Source organism: Microtus pennsylvanicus, chromosome 11 (genome assembly GCF_037038515.1).
Source record: "Microtus pennsylvanicus isolate mMicPen1 chromosome 11, mMicPen1.hap1, whole genome shotgun sequence".
In the NCBI taxonomy this organism is placed as follows: domain Eukaryota; kingdom Metazoa; phylum Chordata; class Mammalia; order Rodentia; family Cricetidae; genus Microtus; species Microtus pennsylvanicus.
In genome coordinates, this window is record NC_134589.1 from 95,740,315 (window position 1) to 95,766,869 (window position 26,555).

The following is a 26,555-nucleotide window of genomic DNA, read 5'->3' on the forward strand; positions in this document are numbered from 1 at the left end:
ACATAATTAAAATAGTGACATAATCAATAACGTTTATGGAGTCTTGGGTGGCAAGAACATGACTCAGCAAATTTACGTGGATTTTCTCTTTTAATCTCACACATAGGCCTCCAGGGAGCCAGTATATTTACTTCTTATTTCTTGTTCCTTGTTTTCATTTGAGGCAGGGTCTTTCTGTATAGTTCATCCTGGTCTCTAACTCATAGCAATTCTCCTGCCTCAGCTTTCCTCATGCTGGGATTGTAGTTGTGTGTAACAGCAAGTCCTGCCCAGGTTTCACCTACCCATTTAACTACTTTCTCCCTCCCTTTCTTTAACACAGAGAACAAGAGACATAGGTGTGAGAGGTGATATTTAAAGCCACGGAGTTTTTCCAGACCCCACACTGAAAGACACTGCTATTCAGTGACCATTTGTCACTGAGGAGGGGCTAGAAGGGAGAAACAAAAATATTTAGGAAATTAAAGTGGTGTTTTAAGTCCTCTATCCAAGAAGATGAGTTTTGCATAGATGAAATCCTGAGTCTGTCTGCCTCCCCCTGCTGTGGAGGCTTCTGGTAGAACTTGATTTAAGAGGTCTAAGCCAGGCTGTCTGTCCACTGTCCAGAGTGTTCCTCGGCTTTGCTTTAATCATCAGAAAGGGGATGATCTGAAGATCCTCCTTGAAGCAGATAGTTATGGAGAAGATCTCAGTCGACAACCCAGGCTGACTTCACATTCATTTTGTGGCATAGATGATGTGGCATGACCTCAAATTCATGGCAGTCCTCCTGCCTCAGCCTTGTGAATACTGGGATTACAGGCATGAGACAGCTGGTCTTATCTTAAATCATTAGGGCTATGGGTTTGTTCGTTAGGGCATTTAGTAGGCCTTGAGTCTGGGTTGCAGAGGATTCAAAGAGAAAGTGTGGGGCTAGAAGGCAGTGTCCACAGACAGTGATAGAGTGTGTTTCTGCAAAGCCAATTCCAGCCTCCAAAGCTCCGCCTTGAACCAAAGCTCTTCTACTAACCGGGAACGCAGTCCCTGCCTGGCTCCGTCTGTATTAATGATTTATAAAGCCACACCGCTCCTTTTGTTCACGAGCAGGGCCTTGTCCTGTTCATAAAGGCATTTCAGGGAGTGGGGTCCTGGGTGGCCATGTTGCTAGCTCAATGCTGTGAAGGCTGCTTCATAAATCAAAAGAGCCTGGTACTTTGCTGCTTCCAAGCTCTGAGATAGCGTGCGTGTGTGCGCAGTGTGATTGCATGTGTATGTGCACCAGTGTGTGCTTGAATCAGATTCACTTAGAGATGGCTACTTTGCCTTTCCATAAAGAATGAATGAAGGAGAGGATGCAATTGGGCTTAGGTGCTTCAGGGTCAAGGGGTTGGGTTTCCTGGCAGCTTCCTGGCCCCATTTGTTTCTCATTTGATGCTTATGTTTTCCGGTGCTCGCCATGAAAATGGGCTAATGCAACTTATTAGCATAAAGAGATGCAAACCCCATTAGAATCCCCTTCCTCTTCCATCATCAAAACCTGCAGAGGAGGCAGGAAGCGAGCCGACTTCCTGTGCTTTTTAAACAATGGCGATTGGGGCATTTTTAAGAATTACTACAATTTCATTGACTCACCAGAAAAGAGTTCTATCTTGTTTTGAACATGAGTGGGAGTGTTTATTATGCGGGCCTGGAATGCTGGATCTAGGAAACTTCCGTAAAGTAAGCGGTAGAGCCTTGGAACACTTGGGTTTTAAGCTTAGAGGCTGTTTGTTTGTCTTGCTTGTAGGTGTCAGAAAGAGATGTTGTGACCTTGTGGTTCATTTGGAGTTGTGAATTCTTTCATGCTATGCTCAGAGAGCCGCTCTATGGTTTAGTCTGCCTCTTGGTTTGTTTTCACTCTGGACTCGGCATTTTAAATTCTATTATGTGTTCCGGTTTTTATGTGCAGGGTTTTTCTCCTCCTGTAGAACCAAGAACTGACAACCAAGATAGGACTGAGAAGGAGCTGGAAGGGAGAAACAAAAATATTTAGGAAATTAAAGTGGTGTTTTAAGTGCTCTATCCAAGAAGATGAGTTTTGCATAGATGGAATCCTGAATTTCAAAATGCTGTTAACAAGAAGAACACAAGTATGTCAAGCTTTTAAGAAATAAGCATGAAAGCTGAGCAGACGCCCCCCCCCCCCCCAAAAAAAAACAAATGCACACACCAATGCTGAGGATCCACTCTGCCTCCCACTCTGAAAAGGGCTGGAATCTCCTCGATAAATAGACAAATTCGAGTGCTAACTGGTACCTACCAACATTTACGCCTATGCAAAAATTACTGCTTTTTTTTTCTTTTGAAACAATCTCATATGTCAGTCAGCAGTCATGAAATTGAGACAGATTCGTTCATTGAGAAAGACTGACTTTTACCACACTGTCTTTCCAAAAAGCGGAGGGCAGGATGCATGTACATTTACATAAGGAAAGAAAAGACTTTGCCATGTTTCCTCAGGACCGGAAATAGTATCCAGCATTTCAGACTGAGAAAGCAGGTGCCCAGAAAGGGACACCGATGGTCCTATTGTGCACATCTCTGTGTCTGTGTTTGTCCTCTATTCTCGGAACCCGCCAGTGCCTCGTTGTCTTTAATTATGTCTACGAGGCACAAGACGGCAGCCAACATCTGCTCCTTTGTTTACTTGGCTAACATATAGCTTTGATGGCTTATTAAACAATCTATTTTTCAAACCCAAAACAGAGAAACCAGCCGAACCCATATTATGGCATTCTGTAAAGACCCATTATGCAATTAGCACTTGGGATTTGTGCAAAGCTGGTGATTCACCCAAATAAACATCCCTCTGTTCTGATAGCTTTTGATGGCATCGTGGAAAATATCAATTTAAAAAAAAAGAACATAAAAATCCGACTGCATTTCCTCCCTCATCATGCTACAAAGAAGATGATGTGTGGATGGGAGAAGCATATTCTTTAGTTCTTATAGCATATGCTGTGTGTGTGTGTATGTGTGTGTGGTGTATGTGTGTGAGTGTGTATGTGTAACTTTCTCAAATCATGTCTTTTAATTCAAGGCAGTCGTTACAATGGAGCACACGACAAAGGTGTGTGAATTCGGAAGACAGGCTTCTGGGAGTTTCTAGGGAGCTTTGAGAGAGAAGAAATGCTGATTTTAACCCTTGGTGGCATGTTCCTAGCACAACATGATCTAGTAATAAAAACTATCTAGACAGGTGTTGCAGAGAGTGTGAGGTCCATACAACTAAACCACTTCAGAAACAGCTGCTGGCTCACTGTGTAGAAGGGCTTGCTGCCAAGACTGAGCCCCTGAGTTCGATCCCCAGTAGCCACAAGGTGGAAGGAGATGGCAGCTGCTTCAGATCATCCTCTGACCAACCCTTTCCCCACCACACAGAGAAGGGGGAGGAGAAAGAGAAGAGAGAGTGAAATGAATATAGAAAATAAGTAAATGAATCACGTCGAACCTCACCCTTTCATCTAGGTCAGAGGTCAGTAATTTACGCATCCCTCATTCATTCATCCACAGTACATTTATTTAGACTCCTACCTGACTCAGAAATTAGTCATGGAGGATGCACAGGGAGGAAAAACAACTTTTGATTTCTTTTTCCTTTGGAGGTTATGGGCTCACAAGGGAGAGACAAAACCTAGGTAGTTAAAGAGGCAAGTCCCTGCCATATGATGCAAGGTGGGCTTAGCCAGGGCTACAGTCCCCCTGGTGGAAGCAGAGGTGGAATCCGGGGATGATGAGGAAGAAGTGGCGTAGATGATGAGATGGAAGAGGGAAGAGAAGCAAAGGTTAGGGAGGAGCAGGACTTCCTTTCTCAGGCACGCCTCATATGGGACAGCCATCCTATACCTGTGTGGAGTTAATCCCTGTGAGGGACAGAGATGGGAGAGGCAGGAAGGGACTCAGAGTGAAGATCCAGTCGGAAGGGTTACTGTGAGGATTGGAAGCATCGGAAGAAGGACACAAGGAGACACTGCACAGAGTTGGTGAGGGGGAAAGGCAACAAGTTGGAGGTGAATGACACAGGCACCAGGTCTCCGTGAGCTCGAGGTGGTCCAGAGCAGGAATGCAGAGCAGTAGTAGACAGGACTGCAGCAGTGGAAGCTGCCAATAGCAGGCTTGAGGCTCTGAGCATCTAGGACCTGACCCTGGGAGGCTGGGGCGGCAGGAGAGTAGCTAAATGGGACCTCACTGGCAGGCCCATATCAGTATATCTTGGGGCAGCATTCTCTGGGTTACTGAGGACCTCAGCAGTTTCTTCATACCTTGCTGGGTAGCAGCATAACCATCCACAGGGACCCCAACTTGCCAAGTCAGTTGCTCCCATCCGAGTGCCAGATCTTTAACGTGGAAACCGCCTTCATGAAATACTCAGTGGACAAGCCCCTACCCCATATGTACCTCTGTCCAAGGGATCATGGGGATGAAATGTGTTCAAAGCATCATCAGATGGCCCAGCCTTGGATCCTAAACATATCATGAATCTTCGAGACTGAGGACTAGTTGTTTGGGCATAATTATGAACCATTCTACAATTTAGTTTCCTCATTTGGAGAACAGACCCGATGACAGGGTAAAGGCCATAGCATTGTCAGGATGTAGCCAGCATGCTATCCGTTACTGGAGAATCTCTATAAATGTCTCCACTCTACTCTTATTGGTGGTAGTAAAGAGGGAGGTGTTAGTGAGAAACTTCAGTGTCTGCGATTCTACAGAAATGAAGGTCATGGTGGTGACAATGGAGAGAGAAATAAAGATGCTGGCTGTACACTACATAGCAGGTGACAATGGAAATGGGCATGGTGCTAGAGAATGTGATGGTGAGGTGAAGATGGTGGTGGTGATGTTCGAAGGAACCACTTGTTGGAGAACATGCTGGTGGTCCAGTGGAAACACAGTCCATCACTATCAGAATGGCTCTGGATGATACATGGGAAGCTAATGATGGAGACCGTGGTTGAGAGGCTTGTGGTAAGGGTGAGGTGGTGATGGTGGCTATGATGTCATAGCAGGTGATACTGGAGATGGAGCTCCAATATGTAGTGGACATTTTGCTAATAGATGACATCAAAGGTCATAGTGATAGTGAAATGATGTCTTCCTGGTAGGAGTACGAAATTAGGATTGAGATGCTTGTGGTAGTAACGGTGGCTACAGGAGAGGGGCAGGTGTTGCTGTAGGCAACAGTAATGAATAGGTGAGCACAGGGATGCTACAACACAGTAGAAGGGGTTCACCCATAAGCCCCTGGGTGCCATTGTCCCTTTAGCACATGTTTCTCATCTGTAAACAGGAACTGGGTGTTTATGCTCAGTCACTGTGAGGATGCGCTTAGTTTATATTTGCAAAACAAGTCCGAATACTTGCTGCTCTCCACAAACCCATGAGCACAGTGCGTGTTGGTTAAACAAAGTGCTGCTGGCATATAGTACAGCCTCAAAGGCAGAAAAGACACCTCGTGGCTTCCATCAGCTTCTCCTCTTTTCATCCTGCTTTTCAGAGCAGGCAGGAAGAGCCAGCTGCCTCTGCCCTCCACCAGTCCCACCTCAGTCTCCTCTGTGTTCTGTGCAGAACAGGTGTGTGGCGTTCCAGAGCTCTGGCAGAGTTTAACATGAAAAAAGCTCCGAGTCATTATAAAAATAACACCAAGGCTGCTCCACAAGGCAGACAGACGAGCACACTGCTAGCCAGCAAGATAAAAAGATCCAGCAAATGTGGGTCCCAGTAGGAGGAGATAGACATATGGAGACCACTATACTCAAAACTGGACAATAGGCTGACCATCCAGAGCAAGGTCTTCCCTCCTTCCTTCCTTCCTTCCTTCCTTCCTTCCTTCCTTCCTTCCTTCCTTCCTTCCTTCCTTCTTCCCCTTTTTTCTCTTTCCTCCTTTCTTTCTGTTTTTTTTCCATCCTAATTTTAAATCCTTTAGTTCCTTTTTAGCTCTTTGTTCTATTTTGGTCCTAAAAGTACATTCATCTTTGAGGCCAGCTATGGACTCTCCAGGGAGGTAAGATCTATGTGGTAATCCTGGAACAAATGTCTGCCTTTTGGAATCTGTGAATTCCCAGCTTCACCTCCAAGCCATTAGTTGAGGGAGATGAAAGAGGCCTATCCTGGAATGCTGACATGTTGCGTTCAGGCCTGTGATGTCTGGGTATGCAAAACCATTGGTATGTATGCCAGCTTGTGCATTTCCCAGTGTCGGTAGAAGGGACAGGCAATCCTCCATGCCAGGCATGATTTGAACAGATTTGGGCAGAGGGAAGTCTGTTTCCTTATAGTGTTTCTATGCCTGGGGACAAATAGAGCAGAGATTGTGCCATCTGCTTGACGTAGCTCCAAAACGCTGGCACTTCTCTGGAAGGATATTTTGGAATTCTCCTTCACTGCCCACAGAGGCTTTCTGTGGATTTAGAGGTTTCAGGGTGATGCTTGTTTGTTATGGCGACACTTGAATGGGGAGGATCCCTTTTTCTAGCAAAACTATCACACATCTTCAGAGTGTAAGGTGCCCAAAAGAAGGGAGGGACAACTGGGAACTAGACAGTATGGCCTTGATGAAAACTGTTGTAATTTGTGTAGCCTTGAGAAAAATAGCTGGAATTCCAAAGCTCTCATTTGTAGGATGGGGCCCCTCTGAGGACTGATGAGGTCATGGAATTGTTATAAAGATCGAGCCAAAGTCTCGCAGTGATGAGAAATGTTTTAAGTGCATAATGAGTTCTATTTAAGTATTTGAGCCAGATGTGTGGGTGACTCAGGTCTAGACCCCAAGTGCTCAGTTGGAGGAAGCAGAATAATTCTGAGTTCAGTACCAGCTTGGACTATATAACAAAGAACCATCACAAAAGAGGAGCAAAGTTTGCTTTCTACAAATGAGCAAGGGCTAGAGCGATGGCTCAGTGTGTAAGGTGCTTGAGAACCTGAGTGAGATCCCTGCAGCACACCTTAAGGAACCAGGTATGGTGGTGCATGCTTGTAATCCTAGATCCGCGAAGGTGGAGATGCACAGATCCCTGGGGTTACCGGCCAGCAGCCTAGCCTGGTCAAGAGAATGTCGGGCTGCTGAGAGTCTGTCTCCCAAACAAGGCAGCAGGTGCCTAAGGAAGGACGGTCAAGGTTGACCTTTGACATTTGCACACTACACGCATATATACACCTACATACACAACTGTACACACATAGATAAATGATCGATACAGCAAAAATAAATGATAAATGATAAAAAATAGGGTAGGAAAGTAAGTATGTAGGCAGATAGATAAGGTAGATAGATAGATAGATAGATAGATAGATAGATAGATAGATAGATAGATAGATAGATAGACAAGCTAAAGGCCTAACTTCCCCTTTTTACATGTATAAGTAGGTATTTCATATTCTCTAGCTATTTCTAGGATATTCTGAAATGTGTTAGATGTGAGAGCAGGAGTCCAAGTCAAATCAAAGTAAGCAAAAATTAGGCCTTGTTGACTCAGGAAAGATTATAACGTGAGCAGTCACATAAATGTCTGATATTTCACCTAGGTTGTGACCAGACAGGGCCATGCACAGAACGTTGATCCTTCTAACTAAACTGATACCCAGGAAGTGATAAATGCATTATTAAACTATTTAGGGAATGCTTCACTTTGGAACCTTGTGAGAAAAGTATGATCATCCTCGGTTTATAAGAGAACTAACTGAGTTTCTGAGAGATTAGTAACTTGCCTAGAGCAACACAGACAGGAACTCTGTGTCAGAACTTGCCATTGGCTCTAGCCTAAGTTCACAGTCAATACAAACATAATACACTGCCGTTAGGATAAGAAATTAAGGTTTTTGTTAGTAAATTAAAGATCTTAAGAGGGAAAAAAAAACACATAGATATCTTCTTCTGGAGGAATTTTGGAGACTTACTACTGACAAATCTTGTGACTTTGAGTGAGTTGCATAACCTCTCCTTGCTCAGCGTTCCTCCCTATCAGTTGTATGGTGGGGTTAGTAATAGGATTTAGCTTATAGAGTTATCATTAAGATTAAATGAGTTAATAAACAAGGAGGTTAGAAGGTGCCTGGCAAATAAGAAATAGTTGTCTGTGGCTTGTTAAAAACGATCTAAAAATAGATTGTAATGTAAGAGCCACAGAGGAAATGAGGTCACTCGGGTGGTTCTGCTTATGATGTCCCCAGTGTGTCCCAGAGGACACTGCTAATCTGGGAAGTTGGAATCCCACCTGTCAGAGGCTCTTGCTTGCCACCAGCTGCCTGGCCACGACACTAAGGAGAAAACACCCAGCAGCAGCAGCAGCAGAAGCTCTTCAGCCAATCTTCAATGAAGCCTGAGCCGGTCTTGCACAGCTCTGGGGTCCTGTCTTTTGTGTCCTGTTTTGAGTCCATATTGCATGCACAGATTGTGAACACAAGCGTATGCCCCTCCTCTTATGTTTCCCTCAGTCTGCTGAGTGAATGTCTTTTGATGCTTGCCCCTTCTCTCTGTTTTGATAGTACTACTTTCCAGCCAGAAGCTGAAAGGGGTTTTCAGCAGAATAAGGTGCACACTGGCCCCTCCCCACAGTGCTGTTGTTTTAGTTTTGCTTCCTGTTGCCCTGATAAAATAACCCGAGAAGCACAAGTTAAAGGAGGAAGGGTTGGTTTGGTTCGTATTCACTTCTCTGGAGCACTGAAGGCAGCAGGAACTTGAAGCAGCTAGTCATGTCCACAATCAGGAGCAGAGAAAGAATGGATTCATACATGACTGGGCTCAGAGAATCTCTGCTCTAACTAAACCTAGGGAATAGAGCCACACCTCTCAGACCAAATCTTCCCATATGACTTAACATAATCAAGACAATTTCTCAGACATGCTCACAGGCCAAACTGCTTTAGGCAGTCCCTCCTTGAGAATCCACACCAAGGCAACTCTAGAGTGTAGCAAGTTGACAATTAAAATTAACCATCCCAGCTTTCTGGACACCTTGAACTCCTACCCCTGCCAAGGTGTGGATGAGTCTTCTGATTAGAAGGTCTGGATCCTCAGAGACAAGGAGCTGGCAAGCACACCAGCCTGGTTTCACATAAGGATGGGCACGTGGTTTGTTCATGAGAGCTTCGATTAGAGTGTCTCATTCTACACACACCCAGCCTTTCTAAAAGCCATAATCCCAAATCTCACATCAATTCCGAACCCACAGGTTCTGGAGTCCACAGGTGAATCTCAGTGGGGACATCACACCCATACAGTGAGTTACATGAAGATTTCCTGAGTGATGCGCCACTTTCCGGGATAAAGATGAAATTATCCAAGTGGTCCATGCATCTCAAATAAGAACTGAGAATCAATGCTTCAGTCCCAGGGAAGAAGTTACTATGGGAAAAATAATCTAGCCCTGGGGATGAACACGGAGCTGCAACATCCCTTAGGGAGATCTGAAGCAGGGCTATCCAAGAGTTTTGCTCCTCTGAGCCATACTGGGGGAGGGGGTGATAATTCGTGCCAACCCACAAGCCTCAGGTTTCAAGTACACTTAGATACTTATGTCATGTGACATGTGACACAGTCATCATTTAAAACATTCGTGCTCTAGGACCATGTGATTGAGTCACAAAACAATAATAACTGCAAAAAGCCAAATCTCACACTTTAAGTAGGGTCCCAATTTTGTGGGTGACTGCGTTCCTAGCTATCGTCAGCTGTGTGAGACCACTGGACAAGCACAAAGAAGATGCCTTCCTTGGGTGTCATTCCGGTCCTCTCTCTCCCCCATTCTCCTTCCAGGATAATGCTTTCCTGTTGTTCTCTAGGATTAGCTTCTTAGTCAGGTGCAATGGACCCCCTCCTGCTAGACAGGTTATTTCCAGCTTTAGAAGAGTCAGCAAAAAGGTAAAGGTCACCTTGTCTGCACACCTGGAGGTCCTTGGCTCACTTTTGCTTGGGTGTTCTGTTAACATGCAGTTACCATAAGAGTGGTTGAGATTGGAAAGCCGAGGGTTGACAATGGAGAGGCCATCCAGGTTAGGTTTAGCGCAAGCTAACAATATGTTAATATGTCAAAACTGACCTTCCTGGTTGTTAGCAGTCAAGTGTTGTCTATCGGTTTTAGTTCAGCGTCCAGCTCTGACATAGGCTGTTCATGTGTCCTGTTATATCCCCTTTCATTGTCATGGGTTTCTTGATGGACATGCAGTTAAAATGGAAGATCTACCTCAATGAAATGGGGGAGATAAGCTGAGAAAAAGATGGGCATGGATGTGGGTAGGGGCCAAAAAGCATCGACTATATTAGTGACTAAGCTAGTGGTTATGGAGACTGAAAAGTAGGAGAATGAGACAATGAAGTGAAAGAAAAAAGTTAGCACCTGACAAGTCATTAACCCTTAAGTGAACAAAGTTGGTAGAGGAGTTGATAGGTGGGTAGGTGGGAGGATATGCACATGGGTAGATGGTGTGGGGGGATGGATGGGCAGATGCATGGCTGAGTAAGCAGATGAGTGGGTGAGTGGTCGCTGGGTGAGGTGATAGCAGGTGGGTGGGGACAGAAAGAGAGACTGATGGATAGACAGGTATGTGAATGGCTATGGAGTAGGACTGGAGAATGGAGGGATGGATGGACAGACAGACAAATAGATTACTGAACTGAGGAATGGATGGCATGTAGGTTTTTAGATCTTTTCCAAAAGTCTGTATTAAACAAGATAAAGCAGGTTTTCTGCGAGACTTCTCAAATATTCTTGAACACTAGATCTAGAATCTCAGAACGAGAGGAGGAAGAAAGTAGAGAACAGAAAGGGACAGAAAGGAAATGGGGGAGGGGGAGTAATGATAAATCTTCAAATGTACTTGCTTGGCCATCGATCATATGGACAGAGAGCATCCAAACATCCAGTGGTCGGCCATTCAGCATACCATTTTGGAAACTCCACACCAGATCCACGGCGTGGAGCTCGGAGCAGAAAGCAGTATACACCAAGTCCAGGTGGCTCAGCCCATTCAGCAGCAGCATGAGGATGGGACGGAGATGCTTCCCTCCCAGAACGGGAGTATGGAGCTATTTGGAGCATTCTCTGTGCCCAGCTCCTTCAGACACGTGCACTACAGAAGGCAGGGGATGCGGGGAGAGCACCAGGGAACAAGCAAGGAGCAGCTGATTATTCAATCCATATTTGGAGAGTCCTCGGGGAGTATTTGTTTGCCTCAAGCAAGGTCAACTAATTCCCCAACCCAGTTGCCATTCATCCCCAGACAGGTCAGAGGTCAGTTCCTGAAGCATTGTTGAACTCAGCAGAGATGGTGCACAGGGCTGATATTCTTAGATTTGCTCATTCAGCCAGTCAGTCTGGCTTTCCGAGGAGGAGAATTAGGTCAAGAAGCACTTAATGAACCAAGCGAAGCTCAGTGTCGTCTGCACTGCTGGGGGCTCTGGCTTCTAACAATGGTCGGTGGTGTCCGCATGGACAGACTCACCTGAAGGTTCTTTGTGCATCTTTCTAGCCATTTTGGGAGATGGGGCAGTGCTGCTGGGGAGAGTAACACATTGTCCCAGATTCTTTGGTTTGCTCCCGTTTTGAAGGCACCTTTGATTTAAAAAACTCTCACATCAACCTATCGTTCACGTGATTTGTCATCGTTTGGTTTAAAAGCTCTCTGCTATGCACAGAAGCCATATACACATCCTTTGTTAATATGTGTATTTTAATTTTTCATCTTGGAGAGGGAAGGAAGTAGAACGTGAAGTGGGAAGGCAAGGGGTTGAACTTGTGAGCACACTTTTTAGCCAGTTAGTAGTGGGGAAGTGAGAATATTGGGATCACTCATTTAGTAGGCCAAAGCAGTTGCTGCTTGTTCTATTGTGACTATGACAACTACCACCAGGCAGGGGCTACTGCCCTGTTCCAGTTCTGGAGCTAGACACTGTAGAATATGGTTTTTATTTAAACCATAGACTAAGGCTGGGGAGTGATTCAGTCAGTAAAGTGCTTGCTTCATAAGCGTGGGGACCTGAATTTGAATTCATAGAATGTACATAAGAAACTACATTGTGGTGCATATCTGTAGTTCCAGGGATGACAAGAGGATGACAGAGGCAGGATGATTTGTGGCACTTACAAGCCAGCTAGCCTGGCTTACACGATGAAGTTCCAGGCCACTGAGAGATAGACCTTGCCTTAAGCAAAAGGGGAAAGGTACCCATGGACAAACATTCAAGGTTCTTCTCTGGTGTCCACACCTGCCATGCATATCTGCACACACACACACACACACACACACACACACACACACACACACACACACTAAATTCTGTACCACTCCATAAGTTAGTATTACTAACTGCTGTGGGAGGCTGTTTGTTCATTTTTTGGCTGCCCAGACTCTGAAATAATCACTCAGAAACTATATCACTTCAATTACTGCTTGGCCAACAGCTTGATCATATTTTTAGCTAGCTCTTATATCTTAATTTAACCAATTTTTATTAATCTGTGTATTGCCACGTGGCTGTGACTTACGGCAAGGTTTTGGATCATCTGTTCCTGGCTGTGGCTGCATGGTGTCTCAATGACTCCACCTCCTTTCTCCCAGCATTCAGTTCAGTTTTCCCCACCTAGCTGTACTCTACCGTATCACAGGCCAAGGCAAATTTCCTTATTAACCAATGCTATTCACAGCATACAGAGGGGAATCCCACATCAACTAACTGCAGTCTCATGTCATAGATTTCCAATCTGTTGGACACAGAGTTTGAATAATGGGGAACACTGTGTGTTCCATGAGGTGACCAAGCGTGATGAGGAGTGCTAGGCAGTGAGATACTAGATAGCAAGGCACCGAGAACAGCTAGTGTGTTGGGTATATGGGGAAGCCTCGGCAGTCAAGAAGAGCTGGATTCAATTCTTAGCACTCACCTCAGCCAGCCCACAACCTACTGTAGCTCCAGTTCTAGGGGATGTAGTTCCTTCTGGCCTTTGAAAATATGCATATGTAGCATGCATATGGTATAGATGATATCATGTAGACACGTAAATAAATACATAATAAAGTAACTAACACTCATACTGAACTTGGCATTGATGGGAGACCTTTCCATGGATAAACTCACTTACGTATCTAAATTGAAAAGTATCCTGTGAGGTAACTCTTCTGCCTAGACTGGGCCTCCACAAAAGATGCTATTACAATGGGGACAGTTACAGCTGAAGGAAGGGCTGTTTGGTGACCTAGTGTGTGCTGCCCATGGTCTGCAGAGGCTTTTTCTATGAAGAGCCTCCCTCCCCAGTATTCTATTTAAAGGTTCTGTGACTCGGGTGTTATGCTACCGTCTCTCCTGGAAGCCATCTCCTGTTTTCTGGGAATTAACTAGTCAATCGTTATGTCCTTGGCAGTCAGGAACGCAAGCATTACGTAACAAGACAAAAATTTGATTTTGAGGACTATACAGCTCTTCCAAGCAGCCGTGTTACCTTCACCGGGTGGAACTGGAACAGTATCCGGTGGTGAGTCACATTTATTTCTCTCAGTTCCAGCTGCTCTCTGGGCATGATCCTTCTTGATGAGCTGGCAGGTAGAGATAACTGCTTTTTGATAATCGACCATAGGGAAATAAAGCAGGAAACTCAAACAGGAGAGAAGGAAGGGCAGACAAAATGAAGCATCCCTGAAAATCCCAACCATATGTTTTCTACCTTGGGATAAATCTACTACCATGTGTGGGGATCCCAGCTGAAGAGATTGCAAAACTGGGAAGCAGGGCCGCTGTCCAGAAGCTCCGACAGACATGTCTAAACTTTTCACACTGTGACAAGAAGGCACCTGCAAAGTTTGTGCCAGAAAACTGGGTCATCAAGCTGCAAAGAAGCCACTGGGTTAGGGATGTGACTCAGTTGACAAACTTAGCATACAAAAAAACTCTGGATTCAATCTCCAATGTCATATGAATGGTGCGTGAGGTGACCATGTGTGCCTCTAATGCCAGCACTTGGAAGGTAGAGGAGAAAAATCAGAAATTCAGAGTTATCCTCAGATACACGGTGATTTTAGGGCCAGCCTGTGTTACATGAGACCCTGTCTCAACAAAAAAATCAAACTCTCTTTTAAGAAAGTTTATGTCTTTGTGTTGGGCCACATTCATAGATGTCCAGAGTCACAGGATGGACAGACCTCTTTGCACTTAGCTGCTTGCAGAAGGACATGCACATCTGTGCATGAGGGCCTGTGAAGAATAAGTAGATGATTGGGTAGGCTCTGAAGGCCTAGGTATAAGGTGTTTCTGGGACACTGAGGACATGGGTCTCCCATGAGGATTGGAGATGAGTAGGTACCTTGCAGAGACAGGTTACAGACATTCCAAAGAAGGCAACAAAAATAAATTATTGCTTTTGAAGACATTTGAAGTGCCAGAAACACCCACATGCCACATATCATGCCACCACCTCAGCACACCTGGGGGAAGGCATGGGTACTCTTTGTTCCTGCTGTGGAGATGGGGGTTCCAGACAGACGATGGAAAGGCTAACAGGGTGAGCATGTGATGCCAGCCTTCCACCTTTAAATCATGCTGTCTCTGATGAGCCATGATGTCCCTTCCATCCCCTGAGAATGCTTCGTTCGGTTTCCTGGGAGCCAGCCTCCCTATCTTGTTCAAACATGTTCACGTGATTATTATGCAGAGTGTTACAGGAAATTTCATTTCGCTAGTCATGATTTTGTTTTCCTTCCCCCTCCTATTTTTTGAGATGGGATTTCCTATATCCCATCCTGACCAAGGTCAGTCTTAAACTTGTGAACCTCCTGCCCCTACCTCTTGAATGTTAGAATTACAGGTATGTAGCACTGTCGTTAGTGTTTGCTATAGTAGCGGTGCATGGCATCAAACTTTGTACATAGTAGTCAGACTCTCTAACCACTGACCACAGTTTCACCACTTGGCTAACTCTCCCCCACCTTTTAAATCTGTCTTCTTGGTGGAACAGTCACACACCCATGGAGTCAAGATGCAATGTGACAACATTTGGAACAAAGTGTAGCAATAAAATAATAATTTCAGAAAATGAAGGGCAATGAATTCTGCATGTGGTGGCACAGAAGGCTTTACAGGAAATGTGGTCTTCTACTTAGGCCAACAAAGTTGACTGTGAGGGAGGAGAGGATGAAATAGGAGGGTACTTCTCTCTAGTCTGCAAGTTCTGAAGGGAATTTGAATCATGGGAGTGTTCAGCAAAGGCAATTCGTTGGTGAAATTTGCATAGAAAAGAAAAGAGAGAAAAAGAAAAAGGAAGTGTTTTGTCAGAAAGAAGAGTGGATATCGGAAGTTGAACATGGCCAAGTACGAAAAGAATGTCACTCCCAACTTTGAGTGAGAGCATACAAGTCTTCGGTTGCCCAAATTTGCTTGGGAAGGGATGGTATAATTCAGCCATCTGTGGGAATCCATGCGGCAAGACACACATGACCAGTCTCTAAACAATGAGGAAAGTAGTTCCCAACAACAGGACTGAAGTGGTTGAGCAGCATCCCAGGAAAACTGCTGTTCCATGGGGTTTCCTTAGGTGATTTGCCCATGAAGCCTGAGACTCTGCTGCCTTGGGGAAGCTGTCCAGAGGTGTGGGGAAGGCTCCTGTAGACACATTCTCCCTTAGGGGAGACTCTGCTCCTTCTGAGGTCTGAGCCATGGCTGGGTCAATGACAGGCAGCCCACTGAGCCTAAATCTAGACCTCTCAATAAGCGCCATACACCTACATTTACACAAATACTCTAACTTCACATATTATTCCTTTCACAATGTCCATAGGGCATCATAATTCCTTCTCTTCACTGGACATTGTTTCTTGGGGATATCTTCTAGTCACCACAATCCTTAAGACATGAATGGCCTGTCCCTCAGCCTACACTGTGCTCTCCTCACGTGTGGATGTTTGTAACTCAGATGGGGTTTGTGGCAGAAGAAGAGGCTGATATTGATCCTTAAGGTCTGGGGAAAGAGGCACAGTAGCTAACAAACAGAGAATTTATTTAACCTAGGGGTTGGGGTTAGCAGCTAATCATCATGGAAGGGAGAGAGCGATGGATGAGGTTTCTAGGAGAAAGGCTAAGATCCAAGTATCACTTGCTAGGCACAAGAATATCTTTGATAGACATCGCGGACACAGGAAGACCAGATAGCCATGAGAAAAAAATGATTCTAGAAGCAGAAAGGACCATAGGAACCTTTGGATGTGTAGGTATCAAGGCCTGGCTTCTCTAGTAAAATGTATACCAAGAGTCTGCAAATATTGGATCCCAGCCTGTCAGCACTTTTTTTTTATATTTGTATCATTTATCCATCCAAGAATGCTTCTTCTACCTTAAAGTTTCTACCTTTTCTTTTCTTTTCTTTTTTTTCTCTTATCTTTTCCATAGGACAGTTTATTCATGTAGCCCTGGCTGTCCTGGAGCCTGCTTTGTAGACCAGACTGACATAAAACTCACATCCACTTGCCTAAGGTTTCTGAGTACTGGGATTAACGGTGTACGCCTCCGTACCTAGCTCCCCCCCCCCAATTTTCTTTATTTTGAAATAGAATCACTCTCTTCCCCCCTCTCTCTCCACCTGCCTCCTTCCTCTTCCCACTTTCACCTCTTCTGCTCCCTGAAAATGACTTTGAAATTATAATCCTCTTGAAATATTTCCCCATTTCTGAAGTTACTGTTGGGCACCACCATGGCCATCATGCCTTGCCCATTGTAAGTGGCTGAAAGAATTTAAGGTAGAAAAATATTCCATGCACCATGAAAACCTTAAGATATATACACTTCAATACCTATTATTTAAGTTGTATTGAAAGCTGACCACAGTCATTCATTTCCACTTCTCAGTGGATGTCTTCATGTGCTAAAATAGCCAGGTGTTGAATGACTGCAACTGAGAAAACAAGATACACCACAGCAAAAACATGTATTCATTATATTTTATAATTAATATTCAGGGAGGCTTAGGACAGTCAACACTATGAGGACCTTCAGTTTGAGTGCAAGGTATTTGGGGCAGTTGTCTGTGCTTCTAGCCGCTATTGGCATCACTTCTTCCTGCATCTTGTTATTTCTTTGCCTGTTTTCATGATTATGCTCCCAAAATATATCATGAGCTTAATATTGCATGTTGAATACAGAACACGTACCCCAAGGTGTCTATACCAGCCCCTGGAGAATGTGGAACTTCATAATATGTAGCACAACTTCTAATAAATGAACCAAAAAAGAAAAAATCCTAGAGACAAATATAAGCTGTATTCTGCTCGGGAAAATTAAGCAGTTGTTAGGAAAAAAACCTTTCATTTAGTCCATTTAAATAGTCATTCATCATTCATGCACATTCATAGTAGTCAGTGTTGGGCTTAGAGCATGTAGTGACTGTGATCATACAAGATAGTAATATATAAATGGAGCTAGAATCAGAGGAAATGGGAGTCACTGTGGTCAGGTCTGGGGTGGTCAGGATAGACAAGAATTGCATGTGCAACCCACAAAGGCTGGCAGGAGGTTAGTCTTGGACCTCTCATTTGATGCTAATTTTCCTAGCCAGGAAACTAAAGAGAATCCCCTACCAAACAAAACAAAACAAAAACCTAGCCTTTTGTTTTAGACAGAAGAAGGAAGAGACTAAATAGACAAGCAAACATTTATATCACAGTTTCTTTGAAAATGGAGAAAGAAAATATCTATGTACAATCTGTAGGTATAGGTCACTATGTCCATATATGACACATTCCCATTTCAGTTTAACTTGAATCATCAGGTTCTTCAATAAAATTGTGTGTATACTTTTGCGATAAGATGAGCCACTACATCTGTTTATTTATTTTGTTTTATTTGGGGGCGCATTTGCCTGCATGTATTGCATCATGGGCATGTTTGGGCTCCCGAGGCCAGAAGAGGCCCTCCGATCCTCTTTAACGGAAACTGGGGATCATCGTGAGCCGCTCTGCAGGTGCAGAGAACCTCCCCTGGGTCTTCTGTTGAACAAGTGCTCTGAACTGCTGAGCAATCTCTCCAGCACCAGTTTTGCTCATCTGTTACATTTATGCAACTCTCCAGTTTCCCAAGCACCCCCACAAGTTTGCCCTTAGTCGCTTCTACACCTGCGAAACCAAGATGCAAATATGTCAGTGTCTCCCCTTAACCGCTAAGTTGTGTGTCCTGCCTCCCACTGCCACAGCCTCTGAACTGCATAACGCCAAAGAGCCAAAATTCAGTGTGCCTGGGACCTTCCCTCGGCACTGAGGAGTGCCTCTATTCCATGTCTGCCAAAAGGAAGTCAACTAGAAAATATACCCATCTCCTGGCCATGTGTCTGTCCTTGCTGGTAACTTCTCAGAAATGTGGTTGTGAAAGTCATGGTCAGAAGCTAAAGTTAGAATCGGTATCAGGCAGTGGCATAGGATGGGTCAGTGTGCAGCTGTTCCAGGAGCATTCAGGATTGCACAACACGGCCACTCCAATGCATGAGAATCAATTACAGAGAAACCTTGTCAAGATGGCCAAAAATCCAGCCTTAAATAATTGAATTCTCTGCCAAACCCTGTCTGCTGTCGTTATCTAGAAATGTAATTATGTAGCTAAATCAAGCAACTAAAATTAGTGTAGTGTAAAAACACCTTGGCTATCTAAAAGTGGAAGAATTGGCATTGGGCTTAGAGAAAGCCAATAGTTGAATATGTGTGGTGCTGTTTGGAGCTCTCGTGCTCATCATTTTGACAAAAATCTATATTGTGCATCCTGTTTAGAGAGAGAAGTGGTTCGTGGCAAGGGGAGGTCTGATTTGAAGGTGACTTTGTGTGTGTGTGTGTGTACAAGTGCACGCGCACGCACGCACACATCCCAAAGTCAATGTCTGGTAACTTCCTTTTTTGCTTTTGAGACACTGTCTCTCACTGCATATGGATCTCACAGATTCATCAAGACCAGGGTCATGAGTTCCAGGGATCCTCCTGCCTATGCCTCCTGAGTGCTAGCACTACTATGCTTGTATAGGTCTTGGGTATCTGAACACAAGTCTTCACACTTACTCAGCAAGTTCACCCTTTGTGTTACCTGCCAACCCCGTCAACGCAATCTTCAGTTGTCTGCAGCCCTCACCTCATCAGAACTTCATGTTACTATGAAGAGCACTAAATATGCACACATCTTTTCTGGTATGAAAACTGGAAAAATGACAGTTTATCATCTGAGCCTTCAAGTCTGAAGTCAAAGATGGGTCAATACCAACCGTGAAGGGAAGATCAGAAACCATGGCAACCAGTTACCTCTATTGCACACCGCAGGAAGTTGACAAGACTTCACGTCACTGTTACATGCCCAAATGGAACTGGAGTCTAGGAGGCAAATGAAGTTGTTCAAGATTGTGCAGCCAGGAAAAGGACACCCCAGTCACCACAATTCAACTTCACTGAATCCCATAGCAACTGCTGTACCAAGTAATGCCTCCTCAGCTCCCAGTTTGGGGATTTCTTAACATCTTTTTTCATTTTTGAAAGAGGGGTGCCATCTTTCTTTAATATTGTCTATATTCATGTGTCACAGTTGGAAGACAAACATACCAGCAATGTGAAATCCCTTACAGATGAAATTGCACTAGCAAGCCTGCGCCTGCTCTGTGGCCCCAGTATAGCTTTGACTGCTACCTGACATGTTTCTAGACTGCACATCACAGTGCAATGTCACCTTACTAATGCATGTGTTTGAGGTGTTTCAAGTTCAACACTGCCTCTTACAGGTTGCAAAGCAGCTGCCTAGGGTGAGCCTGGATTCCCTTCAGTTACCACTTTGTTTCCTGGGTCTGAGATTAGGCCCTGCTTCAGAGGTTTGGAAATAACATGCCATAACCCACAAAATAAATTTACTCAGATTTCAGCTGCTATTATTTTACTTATGAATTGCCCCTTCTCACTGAAGTCTGGCGTAGAAGAGAGGAAAAGTGAATGAATGTTTTTCTTAGATCATCATCATCATCATCATCATCATCATCATCATCATCATCATCAATATTTTGAGATAGTCTCATGTAGCCCAGGCTGGCCTTGAGCTTGCTATGCAGCTAGGCTGATTTCCCTGTGTTCACATCTTAGTTCTAGAACTATAGATGGTTGCTCCCATATTTGGATTCTTCTTAAATAATTTTGATCTTCTGCCTATGTGAGCCTGATAGATTTGAATGTTTTTGTTTGTTTTGCCTTTTTACATATCTGTGGGGGGGTGCGTGTAAGTGTACAAATGTATGTGTAGTGGCCAGAGGGTGACTTCCAGGTATCTTCCTTTATTGCTTTTGCTTTCTATTTATCTCTTGAGAGAGGGTCTCTCACTAAACCACTGAACCTGGAGTTTTCAGTTTGGTTATCCTGACTAGCCAGTTGAGACCTAGGATGCTCCTAACCCCATTTTCCCAGCTCTGGAAATACAGACATGTGCCCTATGACCCAGCTTCTTACATCACTGCTGGAGATCCAAATTTGTGTCCTCATGCGTGTGTGGCGATACATAAGTTTACATGGCAAGCAATTGCAACGTAGAACTTAAATCTAGGGGCCGAGTTGATCATTTAGGTGGGTGAAGAGCTAAGTTCTCCAAGCAGATTGTCATGTAACCGTATATATCCCCACTCTTTATTCTCTCTAAAAATCTCCAGTACACCCAGCCCCTTGCAGTTTGGCCCAGTTCCTCAGGACAAATGCTTCTATCCTCACCCGAATCCCCGTCACTCCATCTCCCTCTGTCTGAGAACTAAATTAATGGAGAGTATTTGGTTAGTCATGTTGGGCGAGCTGTTCCCAAAATAGCTCCTTCCATTTTGGTAGCTCCGACCCTGCAGCTGCCGCGTCCCTTCCTTGTCTGGGAAGAAAACTTTCACATGAAGAGTTGCTGATGCAGGTTTTCCTTCCTTTCCCCTCTCTGCCGCCTGTGGATGAGCACTTGGCTCCTGACAGAAGTGATTTGGCTCTCGTCTTTGTAGTTGAGAAGAAGTTGGGTCTATAGATTTTCCCCCTCTGACTCTCTATTGATGTGTTCAGCCTTGGAGGGAATAAAGCCTCCACTTAAAGCATGTTGGCGTCGCAAGGAGTCCTTCTGCATTCTTATGGAGTGCCCATGATTGTGCCTGCTGCCCCCTACTTCCCAGGACTGATGCAGGTAATTCATGGCCTTTGCCAGCAAGCAACTTAACTCCACAATGCTCCGAGTAATAATTGGAATTTTTATGGTTGAGAAAGCAAACACTTTTAATACAGGAAGGGGGGGGGAAGCCCTTGTGTAGTCAGAGGAAAGACAGTAGGAAATCAAAAAGATGGATCACCTTAATCTGGCTATTGACATCTCTCATGGATGAATAAATGGTGTAGTTGAGCTGTATTTGCTTGTATTGATCTGGGTGCTGTTTAACATTCATGCCTCTGCTTCGGGAGGTTGACCAGGGGGCAAAAGATTTGCTCTCTTCCCCAGCTTTCAGAGGGACTCTGTCTCCCAGAACAGATCATGAGACACAGTAACTTATCATGAGATGGCTTGCTTAAAGGCTTTAACCCAGGAGAGAAGGACAGGAAGTATGCTGAGGATATGCCACATGGGTGGAGTGTTTGCAGAGAAGCCCACCAACCCCTTCCAAACCTGAGAAGTGACCCGTGAGCAAGAAGGAACACTGAGAATGGTTTCTTTAGGACATTTAGAGGCTATTCTGGAAATTGCATATCAATTGTTTGCCTTCTCGGTAGCAAGAGAGAAGGTGAGAGGCCCATTGCTTTGACTTCTAAGGCTTTTATTCTCTGTACAGAGAGAGTCACATGCTAGCAAAAAATAAGGACCTATTTCTTTGCCTTATTGTACCTCTGTGCTGTAATTCAAAACCATCGCTTCTGGGTGTATGCCTGCAATTCTCTGGAAAGCCAACCCACTCGTGGTAGAAGTGGGTCATTGTAGGAAGCAAGTGGCTATTTGTTGCTTTTTTTTTTTTTTTTTAGAATAACCAGTCCTTGGTAATAAATTCTAAATCTCCTTTCCATGGGAAAGGAAAATTAAATATATGCAGTACAACATGCCAGCTTTCCTCTTGTGGCCCCACCCCCAGTGCTCCATGTTTGAGAGTTCTACTAAACTATAATTCTTTAATTACAATTTCTGAGGGGTAGCCTGAACAGACACTATTCTCGTTCTGAGAATGTGACTGTTACCCTTTGCTAACTGTCAGAATCTGGGTGGTGGGATCTATTCGATGGCAGTCAGTCCAGATAGGTCTAGAACTGCCAGTTATCCTGCATGTGTGCTGTGTCGCTATGCTTCTGTGTCGTGGGTAAATAGGTCTGGTGGAGAACGGACCTAACGATGAGAAAGGGACTTTTCATCTGTGGCTGGATGAAATATGAAACCAGGGCCTTGACGGTAAAGCAGCGTACAGTTCGTTTTGCTTCTGTTAGAAATTCGGGGTGAAGGTCAAAGGCTGGAGTTGTGTCTGCCCCTCTGCTACCCCATCCAATAAATAATTACAAGCAAATCGCTCATTTCGCTCGGTGCTGATTGATGCTAAAATTGCTTTTGAAAGTTCTCATAAGTTCCTGTTATAGATGAAGTGCTGGCGCAGGAGAATAACGGCACCCACAGAAACGGGTGAATGTAATCAGGTTTAATGGACTCGAGAGCTCGTTGGGAATTAAATAACTATCGATTTGCTGGGATGTTTCTGTCATTACAAAATGCCACTCTGAACGTATTACCCCAATGATAGATGAGAAGATGCCAGCGCCACTGCGAAGTTCGGAGGGCCCTATTTCTTCCTCTTTGGCAGAATGTTCCAGAAACATAACTGGTTAGTTCGGGAGAGAACACGTTATTTTACTTGCAAATGTTGACCTGGTCTATTTTCATTTGTTTCCCCAAATGAAACTTCTGAACTCGTGACCCAGCAGTCATTCTGATGGTTTAGTGAGGAGCCTTTGATGAGCTGCTGGAACCCCCTTTATCCTTCCACACTCTTGCTCACAGAAAGCACTGAAAGTCTGTGTACATGAAGGTCTTAGCCCTGCTGCTGGCTCAAAGAAACTAAAATCTCTCCCTTTGCAATAGTGTTTCCCAGGGAAGGATGAGGTGTGATACAAAAGGGTAGAAAATTCTAGCACCCACTCACCTTTTAGCTAATGCTTCTTGTGCCAGTTCCTTTGGCACTTGGCTTGGAGAGTTTCACCCCAAGTCAAGAGTAACGACCCTTCCACAGGAAAATGAAGTTTCTTTAGCAACTTACTGATGTCAGCAAGACTACAAAATGGTAAGGATATATATCCTTTCTTGCTAGGATCTCCTTCCTTGTGTTTGGAGATTTGGAGATGGCATCCTAGTTATGTGGAAGGGCCACTGGTTGGCTATCTGAGCTACAGTCTTTCCAACTTTATGGCCAAGATATACTTTTTTGTATTGTTCTCTGTGACAACTGAAATTCAGACCAGCATGGCCCAATTTTTGTTCAGGAATTTTATTAAAGGAAAAGTAGTTTTCATATTCAGGTTTTAAGAGAGGGCCTGACTCACACTGCAGATAGTGTATACAGGGTGTCCTCTCCGTTCTAATAAAGTCACTCCCATGACCTCTTATTTAATGTCAGTCCCAGAGTTAACACCGACCCTGTCTTCACTCCTCACTGAAGCCTGTGTCTACCGTATTGTATTCCATGAACATGTCTAAACCTACTAAGTATACAAACAAATAAGACAAATATGGTTGTTTGGCTGTTGTTGTTTTGTTTTCTTCATCTAAGTACATGGATAATAATGGATTGGTTGTGGATATGTATATTAATCCAGGTTGAATTATTTTATGGGTGGTAAGAAGTCAAAAGGATGCAGAAAAAAACACAAGGTGCGCACCATAGACAATTGTGGCACTTCTGAGACGACTATGACTCACCCTCAGGATAGAACCCAGTCTCGGTGGGTTTGGATGAAGAACAAAGGCATCTTCCTTGGGGCCTCTTCCTAGTTCTTCTTGAGTCACCACTGCTGTCAGAGGAAGTCAAGTCCATTGTCACTGTCATTCTTGAGTCCAGGCCCTGCCAGCAGGATTTGCTTAAGCCACTGGCCTTGCTCACACAACACCAAATTGTCAAATTAGAACATGGCTTCATAACTCATCTGTATGGCTGTTCACTGTTTGAGTTTAGTTTTTCCTGGCTTTGTGCAACAAGTCTAGATCTGCAACCCTGTTGTACATACTTGCCTGCACGTATGACTAAGCAGCCTTCCTCTTCAGACTCGAAGATGATGGCTTCTAAAATGATATCTTTCATTTGCAGGAAAATGAATGGAACTGGAGATTAAAAACAAAATATGAAGGAATCAGAAAGATAAAAATGCGGCTCCTAGATCATATTTATATGTGTTATATGTATGCATGCATGTATGCATAAAATCATATATACATACATGTACTCATGAATATGCCATGAAAATAGTAATGAAACTAGGGAAAAAGGAATACTAACAGAAGGAGAAGAAAAGGGAGTGTTGAGTGAGTAGATTTAATCAAAATGCATCACACACTGGAATGAAAGTGCCTGAAACCCATCAGCATATAGGATGATTCTATGCCAACACACAACATCACACAATATTGGTTGTCTCTTAGTACAGAAAAGCATGAATACAGTCTTTAAAGAAAATACAGTGCCAACCCAAGGTTTTCTTTCTTGGGTTCTTTGCTTTATTTAAAAAAAAAATTAAATGGATTCAGAAGGCATCATCAGGACGGCATTTAGTAGAGTTTGAAAGAAAGACTGCAGAGCAGGTAAACTGCGATCTGGGCAAACACCGGAGAGCGATGGAAAGAGGAAAAGGGAAAGTGGACAGTTCCAAAGGAGGACACAGGACTGGGGCTGGGTAAACACCAATTGGCACTCACCAGTGAATTTGTCACACTGAGAGATCGCCTTCAGGAATTTTGCCATCTTCTTAGCTCTGTGAAATGTGATGGTGTTTGGATTCCAAAAGGAGATGACACAGGTCAAAGGAGCTGGGAGGAGCCTCAGAAAAGAGTCTCCCTTACAGCGAGTCTGTTTGTCCATGGAGAAATGAGTTCCATAACACCTTCCTGTGGATTTACAAGGCAAATGATCAACGGTTGAGTGCCTTTCACTCACTGCCATATTTACCTCTGAAATAGTAATTTCTTCAAACCCTGGTGACCTCCTACACCTATACACTCCTCATAGCTCTGTGGTACCGAAAATTGCTGCATCACGTCTCTCTGCTGTGTACACAAACCCTAGGCTCCGTGAATTCTGAAGGAGACATCAGCCTCCTTGTTTTGGCAGTGGGTTCTACAGGAATTCTCTATCCTTTCTGTGGTGCTACTGGAAATGACAGAAAGGTTGGTTTGTTCCAGTAGTGGGAGAAGAGCCTGCCTACCCTCTAGGAAAGGATGGAGATCTTGCATATCATTTGCATATGTTTCTGATTGGTCTTAGAAAGGACTCCTTTAATTTCATGGTTGGAGTAGCCATTTTCTCTTCTCTGTGGTATTTCTGCCCCATGATGTGATCTGCCTGTTTAGGGAGTCTGTTGGTTGGGAAAGACATCAGAGCGGATACCTGATATAAATGCTGGTGGTGTCATTTACTTGGTGGCCACTCCATCTTAGTCACTGAGTGACTTTTTTGTACTGCCAATGAGGCCATGTCAACAGTGAACTAAATTAAACAGTAAGAAAGGTGGCAAGGAGAATTTGGAGTCAAGTGGGGTCCAGATTGATAAATTAACTTTGGCATATCCTAAGCGGGTGGCCTTGGGCTTGTCAGTTATCCTCACCATGCCTCAGTTTTTCTCAGTTAGTGCATCAAACCTGAAAGAGCGAACTGGCAGTATTCTCTTCTGCCTTTGGTATAGTTCATAATCTATTTTATTTATTGATTATCTGTAATGTGCAGGCCTGAGAACCAAGAGCAGGTGGTAAGGAAGCACAGAAGTATAAGGAGCATAGATTATATTATATGGGAAAGAAGGGATCTTATGTACACTCTCTCACACACACAAATATACACACATGATGCATTCTAATGAGAGAAAGAGACAATGTGTGTACTTAATAAGTACTCTTTATCTGTAAGGAATAAAAGTCTACATTTTCTTTGTTTGAAGGAATAGTTTCTGGTTTTGTTGGATCCAGGAGCTCAGATAAAAAACAGAGAACCTCTTTGCTGTCCACAGGGGTTACCTCTACTCAATCTCCCCTAATCTGCAGACACGGAGGTAAAAGGGTGCAACGTCTGTCTTCAGGGGTCAAATGGAAGGCCACCTTAAGGGTAACAAAGTTGGCCATTAAATCCAGTGGCATGTCATTGCCACACAGAGACAAAGTTGATTGGCAAGATGTCCAGATGTGCATCCTCCCCCATTTTAGAGTCTTTCTTCCTCATCTGTCCCAGCAGAAATTCCAGGGTTTAGCATCCCTGACTGTTGCTACAGTCTGTATTCATCCACATCTGAACTGAGTGACCTGGGAATGCAGGACCTGCTAGGAAACTGTGAGCCAATGAATGCAGGATAGGCAAAGCCCAGATTCT

General features: G+C 44.1%; 1 protein-coding gene across 40 annotated transcripts in view; it reads left to right on the forward strand.

Moving 5' to 3' along the window:
* Rbfox1 (RNA binding fox-1 homolog 1) overlaps positions 1-26,555 on the forward strand; it is a 1,543,972-nt gene that overhangs the window by 1,187,969 nt on the left and 329,448 nt on the right. For 6 of the 40 annotated variants that reach the window (XM_075941961.1, XM_075941960.1, XM_075941977.1 and 3 more), the window contains exon 1: positions 20,965-21,148. The exons of the other annotated variants lie outside the window; for them this stretch is intronic. In XM_075941961.1, the coding sequence (XP_075798076.1) occupies positions 21,062-21,148 (87 nt within the window). In that variant the 5' untranslated portion in view covers positions 20,965-21,061. Of the gene's footprint in view, positions 1-20,964; positions 21,149-26,555 lie in introns of those variants that run through there. 40 annotated transcript variants of the gene reach the window in all.